Source organism: Stomoxys calcitrans, chromosome 2 (genome assembly GCF_963082655.1).
Source record: "Stomoxys calcitrans chromosome 2, idStoCalc2.1, whole genome shotgun sequence".
Classification (NCBI taxonomy): Eukaryota; Metazoa; Arthropoda; class Insecta; order Diptera; family Muscidae; genus Stomoxys; species Stomoxys calcitrans.
In genome coordinates this window covers 170,426,897-170,438,959 of record NC_081553.1, presented here as the reverse complement: position 1 = coordinate 170,438,959, position 12,063 = coordinate 170,426,897, and the positions used below count along the sequence as shown (strand labels likewise).

Below are 12,063 nucleotides of genomic sequence, written 5' to 3'. Positions count from 1 at the left end.
ACTATACATGTGTTATCCACCAAGAGTGCGGGGATCGATGTTAAAACATCCCAGCACAATAGATTGCTGTTGTAATGCTTCCCACTCGTATATTATTATGCTATGAGAATCGACCTTCTCTTTGAGTGTAATCGAAGGTACATATCTTCTACCTTTTACTTACATGTTCTCTTGAGTGATCATAGCAGTGGGAGTGTTGGAACAGGTTCCTAGTTACAAGTGTGTAAGCGGCTCTTTTATGTCTCCCCATTTTTTGTCGACATAACCTCGCCCCCCACTCACTTCGGTTGCTCTACTGATTTTTTGTATGCGGTATTCTGATAGAGTTGCCGAAATATCTTATTGACACCTATTAATTTATTATCCTGAGGAACGTTGGAAGATATTTTTTATGCGAGGCTGTGAGATCTTCTTTGGGTTCATTGTAAAAAAAAAAAAACTCCGTGACATGCACTTGCGTTGGTCTTAGAGGATTTTTATTAGATTGACATCAAAACTGTTCTTTACTGAGGAAATGCCCTGAGACACAGATTGAATGGTTAGAGACCCCGTAGTACAATTTGCTATTTTCGTTCTAGTATATAAACTCGAAGTTGTCCATTTCCCATCGAATTTGCACAATCCGTGAACGATTTAAGAAGAAAAGTTATTTGGCATCCCTGCCTTCTTTTGCATGCGGGTGGTCTCACTCAATTTATCTCGTCTCATTTAATTTGTTGACGCCCCCACCTTATGGAGCTAACTCTCTGTTTGCCGCAGCCGTGTACCTTGCCGAGAGAGAGAAAGAGTTTGGTGTTCTATTTAGTCCCATTTTGTTTCCCTGGTTCTCTGAATAGGGAAGAAAAGAAAAGATAGGTCAACGACCTCGTCAGCTGTTTGCTTGCTTTCACCTCAATTGGAATTTTATGAATTTAGCACGTAATCCCAGCGAACCCTGTGAAAGTATAGAGACGGAATATACGATTTCAGCGCTATATACCTGAAAGTTTTCGATAGCTGAATCCTTTGAGTTATTTTTTAAATATAATATCATATATTTCTTTAAATTTTATTTATTTTTTATATTTTTTGTTTTTTTATCTACATTTTTTATTGATTGCTATTGCTAAAAGTGAGTTCGTTCCGAAGCATTTTATTATGTCATATATTTTATTAAAATTCGATACATTTCAAGAGACTGAAATTTCTAAAATATTTTTCCATTTGTATTTGTTGTTTAAATAACTATTTTTCTTCACTCGGTTGAAATTATTTTCTCCGTTGTTCAATATATTCTGAATTGAATCTTCTCAGCTTTCTAACTTTTTAACTTAAATTTTTCGTGCTATAAACCCAAATTTCCATTAAATATTTATCTAGTTTAAAATCGAATATTTATTTTTGCTGTATGCTTCTTTTATCGTTAAATTATCTAATCTTTTGAGTATATAGTGTGTCCAGTGTTGCTAATATTGGCAGGACAGCAGCTTCTAGAAGTACTTTGAGGAATTTGCTAAATTTATTGCCTTGTGCCAGTATTCGCTAAAGATTTAAATTTCCATAATTGATTCTGTCCGATAATTACACTTTCCAAATTTGCATACGCAGTTCGGGTTCAATATGTCATTGGACAAATTTATCCGGTTGGCTGATAACCTTGTCGTCTTCGAGGCGAGCTTGAATGACAAGGACTTCCCTATGACATCTGTTCATTCGCTAGAGGTTCACAAGGAAGAGTTGACCTCAATTTGGGAGAGGCTCAGGTATTCATATGAGCAATGTCTGTCTGATATGGCTAGTGAGGAACAGGAAGACGATGAGGGTAAGACGGATGATTTGGAATTGGGTACCGTGCGACACAAATATACCAGTGCCTATGTCACTTACTGTCGTTGTAATACACGACTCCGTGAGCTTATCGAAGAGCTCTCTGCCCCAATTCAGGCTCCTAGATCGGAGACGACGTCAGGTTTTGGTTTCAAGCTGCCGCCATGTGAAATTCCCATTTTCGATGGTAATTACTCATCGTGGCCCACTTTCCGGGATATATTCGAGGCAGTTTGTATTAGAAATCCAAGGTTGAGTTCAGTGGAGAGACTTTTTCACTTGAGCCAGAAGACGAGGGGTGAAGCGAACGACATTGTGGGTAAAGTGCCTCTGACGAATGAGAATTTCAAGGTGGCATGGGCAAACCTCTGTTCGCGATACGAGAACAGGAGGGTCCTAATAAATATTCAATTGAAGAGACTTTTCGGACTTACTGTCATTACGGATGAAACGGCAGTGGCACTCAAGGCTTTGCAGAGGGATATTAATTCTTGCATCGAATTGTTGAGACTCTACGAGGTAGAGGTGGAGGAGTGGGATGCAATATTCATTTTCATATGTTCCAATTGCTTACCTAACTCGACACTTACATTGTGGGAGCAGACCTTATGTGATAAGACCATAATTCCGAAGTGGTCAAAATTGGATAAGTTTCTGACGGACCGACATAGGACACTTGAATCCGTGTCTGAGATAAGGCGACAATCTGATTCGGTTGCTTCTACTTCTAGGCAGAATCAGAGAGGGCCTTCAAGGCCCACTGGGGTGCGAAATGGTGGTAATGTCTGTGCATTTCAAACTAAGGTCGGTACTGGCAAATGTCATCTTTGCCCCAAAGAGTCCCACGTCATTCGCAAATGTCCGAAGTTCTTGCAGATGTCTCAGAGTCAGAGATACGATGCGATAAAGAAAAATAATTTATGCATAAATTGTTTTTCGAAGGTCCATACCCTTAGAAATTGCACTAGCAAATTCTCCTGCTACAAGTGCAATAAGAAGCACAACACACTCCTCCATAAGGAGGGTTTGCCTTCGAATTCATCCACACATAGTTCAACCCCACCTCCAAGTCCTAGTAACTCATCCCAGCCAGGCACTTCGAATTCAATACAGTCCACTGAATCTTCTTCAGGTAATATCATCCAGTCATGTTTTTCATCGAATTCTAGGGGTGTTTTATTGGGCACGGCCCTGGTTACTGTATGCCATGGGGGTCTGGAGTTCGCCGCGAGGGCTTTGGTCGATTCGGGTTCTGAGGGCACTCTCATATCCGAGAGACTTTTTAATGTTATGGGACTTCCGTTCAGGCGCACAAGTGCCCAGATTTCTGGCTTGAATAACTCCATTTCAGCGTCTGTGCGAAAAGAATGTACGTTTACTCTACGTTCTACTTTAAACGGTGAGTTCGAGCTATCGGCGTCGGCTTTGGTAGTGCCCCACCTAGCGGGTGGTCTACCATCAAGGACTTTGGATCCGGGACTACTTTCTTCCCTTCCTGATATTCCTCTTGCAGACCCATATTTCTTCCGGAGTTCTAAGGTGGACTTGTTATTGGGTGGAGATCTGCTTCCTTCGATAATGCTATCAGGAATTCGGAGTCCGGTTTGTGGCTCCTTGATGGCACAGGAGACAGTGTTTGGCTGGATTCTCACAGGTCCGGTACCTGTCCAGTCAACGGGCTCCTTTTCCACTATTGTTTCGTATTTCTGTGAAATCTCTTTAGATAAAGAGATTTCACGTTTTTGGGAGGTGGAGGAACTTCCCCGGAGGAGATTCTTGTCTCCCTCGGATCAATTTTGTGAGGATCTATTCCTTCGTACCACCACACGTTCTGACGATGGTCGATACGTGGTTTCTCTTCCCTTTAAGGAGGAATTTCCGAGTAAGGTCCACATTGGGGAATCCAGAAATGGTTCCATGGCACAATTTTATAAGAATGAAGCCCGGCTTCTTCGAACTCCCGAGTTCAAGGCGGAATATGACGATGTCCTTGAAGAATATGTTCGCCTTGATCATATGAGGATGGTTCCCCCTCCCTGTTCTAGGGATTCCACAAGGTTTTATTATCTTCCCCACCATGCGGTTATAAAACCAGAAAGTACGACTACGAAGGTGAGAGTCGTATTTAATGCTTCATCCTCCACTTCCAATGGGACGAGTCTTAATGACGTTCTATATCCGGGGCCGGTTCTACAGAAGGATCTTACTATCCTGATTTTGAAATGGAGATTTTTTCAATTTGTATTCAATGGCGACATCTCGAAGATGTATCGCCAGATTCTTGTGAATCCATCGCACGCTTCATTTCAACGTATTCTTTTCCGGAGAAGTCCAGATCTACCTATCCAGGATTATGAGCTTAGGACAGTTACATTCGGTGTTAACTGTGCCCCTTATTTGGCAATCCGAACGCTTCTGCAATTAGCAGAAGACGTTCAATCCATTTATCCTCTCGCAAGCGATATACTTCGCAATTCAATGTACGTGGATGATGCTTTGGTAGGAGCACATTCGGTTTCAGATGCTATTGGCGCACGGCTTCAGCTTGTTCAGGCTTTGAAATCAGCAGGTTTTCAGATGCGAAAGTGGACCTCGAATTCCAGAGACATTTTATCCGACATTCCTTCCGAGGATCTACTACGCGATGATTTCCTTCAGTTTGATGATCGGAGCACCGCCAAGACGTTGGGCATTCGCTGGAATGCGATGTCTGACTGTTTTTACTTTTCCATACAGCCATTTCCGGCTACAAATGCCTTTTCTAAACGCGAGGTTCTATCCCAAATCTCCAAACTTTTCGACCCAGCAGGATGGCTTTCGCCATGCATTATTATTGCAAAAATAATTATGCAACAAATCTGGATGGAAAAGACTGACTGGGACGAAATTATTTCTCCATCGACTCTGTCCCAATGGAGGTTGTTTCAGGACAATTATCTGTTAATCAACCAGATAAGAGTTCCTCGGTGGTTCCAATATATTCCGAATTCTAAGATCCAATTCCATGGGTTCTGCGATGCCTCTGAAAAGGCATATGCAGCTGTTCTTTACGTTCGTATTGAGGTGAACGATTCCATTGCCACCAATCTGGTGTTATCCAAGACCAGAGTTGCGCCAATCAAAACCCTTTCTATCCCACGCTTAGAATTGTGTGGTGCAGCATTACTCGCCGATATGATTGACGGCATTATACCCCAGTTGAATGTCGATTCGTATTCTATATACTGTTGGACGGACTCCACAATCGTGCTTTCGTGGCTGTCCAAACCTCCATGCTATTGGGCGACGTTTGTGGCCAACCGGGTATCCAAAATTGTCGAGGTTATTAGTCCTTCCAATTGGAGTCATGTGACCTCCGAATGTAACCCAGCCGATTTGGCAAGCAGGGGTGTATATCCTAGGGATCTGCTTGAAAGCCGAGTATGGTGGAAGGGGCCGCAGTGGCTGATGGAATCATGCGATTCATGGCCCGTGACGGGCCATGTGCCCTCAGAGATTATTGAGATCGAGAGGAAATCTCTGAAGGTTAATTTTACCTATTTTAACCACTTTGAGGATATTCTAGACAGATTTTCTTCTTTCTCTAGAGCCTTACGAGTCGTGTCATACATATACCGTTTTTATTTTAGGACACACTCGAAGTACCGCTCAGATTTTCGTGCTGATTCCAGAGTTTTATCAAATTCCGAGGTAACAATGACTCGGGACCGATTGATTGCCATGAGTCAGAAGGCATTCTATCCAAGGGAATACTTGTCCTTGTCATTAAAAAATCCCATTTTGAAATCAAGTTCGCTTTTGAATTTAAATCCATTTTGCGATTCTGAAGGTGTTTTACGGATTTGTGGTCGGCTTACTTCTTCTCCATTCTTAACGTATAATGAAAGACATCCGGTTATACTGCCATATAATTGTCAATTCTCCCGTCTATTGGTTCGTTTTGTCCACGAAATTTCCCTCCATGGCGGCAATCAACTGGTTCTAAGGTTGATCCGTATGCAGTATTGGATTCCAAAAGTTAAGAACTTGATAAAGACGGTTATAAACAAATGTAAGCCTTGTATCCTCTATAGGCGTAGATGTCAGACCCAACTCATGTCAGCTCTCCCTCCAGAGAGAGCTGAAATTTCACGTCCATTTGTTCACACAGGCCTGGACTTTGCCGGACCATTCGACATTAAATATTATGGAGGAAGAGGTTGCCGCATGACCAAGGGTTATGTATGTGTGTTTGTCTGCTTTTCCACCAAGGCAATACACCTTGAAGCCACTTCAGACCTCTCCACATCTGCCTTTCTAGCTGCCTTCAGTCGTTTCATTGCTCGTAGGGGATGTCCCTTACACATTCATTCTGATAACGGCACAACGTTTGTTGGCGCCTCGAGATCCTTGGCTAAGGAATTTATCCGATCTTCCCAAGAAGCAATCCTATCGGGCTATGCCCACCAGAATATATCCTGGCATTTTATTCCACCTGGGGCCCCCCATATGGGAGGCCTTTGGGAAGCTGGAGTAAAAAGTTTTAAACTTCACTTCCGGAAAGTTGCTGGAAACGTAAAATACACTTTCGAGGAATTCCAAACGCTTTTGTCCAAAATAGAATCTTGCCTCAATTCTCGTCCACTGTCGCCTATGTCCCAAAGTCCATCCGACTTTGACGCTCTTACGCCAGGACACTTTCTTATAGGTTCGCCCATTTTGGCACCTATAGATCCGAATGTTCGTGAAGCTCCTATGTCTTTGCTAAATCGTTGGCAGAGACTCCAATCAATTCATCAGCACTTTTGTGCCCGATGGAAAGATGAGTATTTAAAAGAGCTTCATAAACGCCACAAGTGGCAACGGCCGACAGAGAATTTAGAAGAAAACATGTTGGTAGTCGTAAGAGACGAAAACACACCGCCAAACACTTGGCGTCTAGGCAGGATTTCGAAGATATATTTTGGTAGCGATCGTAGAGTCCGCGTTGCCGATGTAGTCACTGAAAAGGGCGTTATTACAAGACCGATTACAAAATTGGTTATCCTTCCATCGGAAAGCACTTAAGATCACTTTACGCTCTTCCTACTCCGATTTCAAGGATTCAACTTACCAGAAATTATATCTACACATACCTTATAGTTCATTATGCGCAATAACGGAAAGAAAAATAAACAAGATAAGTTCAAAGGAAATCGACAGTTTATGTGCAGAATCTGCCGCCATCCACATGCTCTAAGAAAATGCCGACGTTTCCTTGGCCTTAATATAACGCAAAGAAGAGACATCGTGAAGAAATATGGTTATTGTGAAAATTGTTTGGCTCACAGCCACTCAGATGGGGCCTGCTTCACGAAGACCGGTTGCAGGATTTGCCATAAAAACCACCACACTCTTCTTCATGCTCATCCTAGAATTCAGGCCAGAAAACCTTTACCAGATACGCCTACTACAAAGCCGTCCACATCTAAGATGGCTTGCGACACGCAGGCAAAAGGCACCTCGCAATCCTCCACATCTACCAATGAGACATCTTTGACATCCATACTCAAACAAGATGCTATTACGCTGCTACCAACCATCATTGCCAAGGTCGATACGAAAAACGGAAGAAGCATTGTGAGATGTTTATTGGATTCTGGTGCAAGAACAAGCTGTATCTCTTCAAAAACTGTAGATAAGCTTAATTTGATGACACTAGCACTAGATGAAGAAACCATTTGTCCAATAACGTTGTTATCCATTCACGACGAAAATGTGAGCATCAAAACAGTCCTCAAAATGACCAATAGAGTGACCATATCCACCCCAAGTAACTCCATATCCAAATCCATAAGACAGAAATTCCATAACTTCATATTGGCTGATGTTGAATTCTTCAAACCAGCTCCAATAGACATCATATTCGGTGTCGACATATACGCCAAAATATTAAGCGAAGGAATTCTTTGTCGGTCGGGACTCCCAACGGCACAGAATACCATCTTTGGGTGGTCTATCTATGGTCTTTGCTCCAAATAATTTCCTATGAATTTCTATCCGATACGCCAATTTATCCAAATATTACACATTTTTCGCACTATCATTGGAAGTACAAATAAGAACATGTAAACTACCAACTGAAAATTTATCTATATATACATATATATATATATATATATATATATATATATATATATATATTCATATTTATATTACCTAGTCTCATAAGCACTTTAATGAAATATCCTTGAATTGAATATGAATTTTTGAATTTAAAGCATAACTGAATTTTTTTACAAATAGAAAATTATAATATGATAGGAAGCATCTGAAGTACGATTGTAGCCTCATTTTTTATTGCAGCCGTACTGCAAGGCGGGCGGCATGTTTATGCCAAAATACCATAAACAAATCCTCATACCTAAATCCCTAAAACTTCGTTCAAAAAAAATCCCCAAATACAATTAATATATCTAAGACGTTGCCACAAGTTTATGCTACAACGGCTGTAGCAACAACTTAACGAATAATTTTGACAATCGTACTAAGACGACTTCCGATAGAATTTCGTTAGCATACCTTCTTGTTCACTTGCAACCGTTGTACTGGTAAGACTACGAAAATAAATCCCCTTAAATCAATCCAATCCTAATTCGTTTCAATTTTCCTATTTCTTGTCTTCCATATTGCACTGGAGCAACCAAGTCTCATCTACTCTAACCATTTGAGATTTTGAATTGTTTTCGGCTCATGAGATGTCTCATTTCTCCTCCAAGTAGACTTCAGCTGTTCCATCTCAACAGTGCCATATAAACAGATCTTGGGTCTTGACTTCTTGAGCTTCAAGAGGGCGCAATTCCTATCCGATTTGGCTGAAATTTTGCACTACGTATTTTATTATTACTTTCAATAACTGTGCCAAGTAATGTTCAAACCGTTTCTCAACCTGATATAGCTGCCATATAAATCGATCAGGGATCTCGACTTCTTGAGCCTGTAGAGGTCGCAATTATTATCCGATTTGCCTGAAATTTTGTACGACGGATCCTATCATGATCATCAACATACGTGTTTATTATCGTCTGAGTCGGTCTATAGCCTGATACAGCTCCCATATAAATCGATTTTTCTATTTTATTTCTTGAGCCCCCAAAGGGCGCAATTCTTATTCGAATTGGCTGACATTTTACTCAGGTCTCCTACATATAATTTAATTGTGGTCCGAACTGGATCATATCTTGGTTTCGCTCTAATAGCAGAGCAAATCTTTTCTTATATCATTTTTTGCCTTAGAAGAGATGCTGGGAAAAGAACTCTATAAATGCGATCCATGGTGGAGGGTATATATTGTAATATTCCGAACTTATCACGCTTTTACTTGTTTTTTGTACAAAATGACACTTTCTTTACAAATTGAGCTAAATCGCTCAACAGTGGGATTTATTTATACCTTGACAATATATATATATATATAGACGACTTTATGAGTTTTCCTATGTATTGTTATTCTTGCTATTATATGGTACTTTCTTTACAGAAGGGGACAGATTTCTGAAATTTTATACATAATTATTACAAAACTTCATAATCTTTTAAACTGAGTGACTACGTAGATTTTTAGAAGTCCTATACTAAAAAGAGGGTATCAAAAACGGACCACTGCGATGCTAGTCGGACCATATTTCGTTATAGCTGCTATGGGGGCATAAATTATGCAATTTTCAGAGGTTTATGACGAAAGGTGTTTTACGTATACACCAGAGGTGGTGGGTATCCATAGGACTGGCCGAACTTTTACGTCTTTTAACTTGTTTTGTAGTAATTTTATTTAAAAATGTAAACGTTGAATCACTTAACAATATTTTGTATAGCGGGAGAGGAAAAATCGTAGCCCGTTAAATAGGAATGTCCCAATAAATAAAATGTTTCCTCATAACTGTCAGAGTCGATTAAAAACATCTAAATCCATGCAACGGTCAGCTGCTAAGTCAAAAAGGTTGACTTAAGTTATTGCCCTTTCAACTGAAAGTTTTATAAGACGTGACAATGGTTACTAATTCCAGCGCTAACATTTCCAATTTAACGAAACGAATTTCAGTAGCAAATGATTTTCCCCTATGGATGAGGACCTATTAAACTACTGCTAAATTCCTTGTGACCTCCCACCCCTCAACTGCGTTTTATACATTAACTATGTACATACTTTTTATATATATATATATTTTGTATAAATATTTCTCAATATATTTAATACGCTTTGATTTTACAGTATTAAGATTTCATCATTTATCTGTTTACATACATATGTATACGTTTAATTGCATCTGTTTTTTGTTTTTTCCCGAAAACAATCAGCAAGTGGAATTAAGTTTCAAAACGGGTGAAATCATACTTGTGTATGGTGATATGGATGAAGATGGTTTCTATATGGGCGAATTGGATAATATTCGTGGCCTAGTGCCATCGAATTTCTTAGCCGAGGCGCCCGACACATATAGTAATCAAATGATGCAAGGTGGTGGCCCTGCAGGACGCGGTGGCTTGGCCAGTCAAAGGGGCAGAGGTCAAGGGCCGGGTGCTAGAGGACCTCCACCACCTCCGCGCGACAACATGATGCCTGGTATGGCGGGACCACGTGGTCCCCAAGGAAAGAGTAAGTAGAAGTGTCCATTTCATTACCAATTTCTCTTGTAAATGCAAAAACAATTTTTTTCTTTATTTTTGTTAACTTAACTTATTTCGACTATTTTTACTACATATGATGATTATGATGAGTCAGACAGTATGTACAGTTTCCAAAGGATTATTTTTTCAAATTATTTCTCTTTTGTTTAAAGATGCTATATTATTTACAAAAAAAAAGAAAAACAATAACAATTTTTCATTAGTTTTTTTTTTTTGGTTAACTAATATTCATACAAATATTGGTTTAGAGAATCAAAATAGAACATTTGCGGAGCAAAATTATTTTTTTTTTCTCAATACAATCACACCTTCAAAAAGAAAAGAACAATATCGGTGAACTAAATAAGAATTTACCATTAGGATTCCTAAAACAAAACTTGGTATTTTGAAAAAAAAAGAGAAAAACAAATTGAACACTGCAAAAATAAATGTATTTGAAACAAGTTACAAAAGCAACTTTTCAGCGGTTTTTATATTGTGTTTTTTTATACTTTCATTTCCTATTATGTTTTTCTGTATATTATCATTATTTTTTCTTTCAAAATTTCGTTTGAGTTTTAAATTTTTAAGTTTTCTTTTTTTAAAATTTCATTAAAAATAATTTCGGCACAATATTTCTGTAATATCATTTTTTCGTCAAATATACATACATATGAATATAGTTGTTGTTCTTGTTGTTTGTAATTGTTAACTAATCTATAGAGAATACGATAACATGATAACAATTAAGTCGAAAATAAAATGTTTTTTGTTCTTTCATTTCTTATTGGTTTTAGTTGAAATCATTTATCAAGCATCTTCATTATGTGCATATATTGTATATGCAACTAACTCCTCATGCGAACTGCCGGCAATTCTATTTGATGTGAAATCTCCTCAAAGTTAGGCACCACCTTAGAAACCTTCTAAGTTCCGCTTTGTGCGGATATTCATGTCAAATTTGAATTTCTTTTTTAACCTCCCACCCATCACCATTCCACCCACCATCATCACATTGATTTGTCGTCGTCGTCGTCAACCAAACTTTATTGTTTTTATTCTTCACCTCTAATTGTGTTTATATGTTTCTTAAAAAGCCACAATGAGTCTTCTAATTCCTAACTCTCTTAAGTATTTATTCGTGTCCTGTCTGTAAGTTTTAATGAATATCCAATTGTGTCTGTGTGTTTGCTCCTACTTTTACTTTTCTTTTTGGTTTTTGTGTTTTTCAATTTAAGTTTGTACTACGCATGTGATATCTTATGATTTGTCTTACTTTCCTTAATATCACAATTTGTATTTAATTGTCCTAGCAGAGAAAATTTCACACAAAAATCTACAAACTTTACCCCTGTCTATCTGTTCTCTAACTGTAATGTACGAGTATTGTATAGGTTGCTGATAGGGGGTATACAGCGTTTGGTTTAGTGTTGCCACATTGTTCAACATTTTCTAAGCATATGTAAAAATGCTTAAAGTTAACTTTGCATAAAACTATACAACTAAAAGGGCATTAAAATAGAGAACCGTTGTTCTCAGAATCTTCCATATTACTTCTATAGTCACCATATGGACCATTATGTTCTACATAGCTTGTATGGTATATTTTTATTGCCCAAGTTTACAAAGTTT

The 12,063-nt window shown here is 38.9% G+C and overlaps 1 protein-coding gene across 16 annotated transcripts in view; it reads left to right on the top strand.

Annotated features, from left to right (window-relative positions):
* LOC106081644 (uncharacterized) overlaps nt 1–12,063 on the top strand; it is a 235,329-nt gene that overhangs the window by 182,711 nt on the left and 40,555 nt on the right. For all 16 annotated transcript variants that reach the window (XM_059363308.1, XM_059363310.1, XM_059363309.1 and 13 more), the window contains one exon: nt 10,123–10,420. In XM_059363308.1, the coding sequence (XP_059219291.1) occupies nt 10,123–10,420 (298 nt within the window). The remainder of the gene's footprint in view (nt 1–10,122; nt 10,421–12,063) is intronic.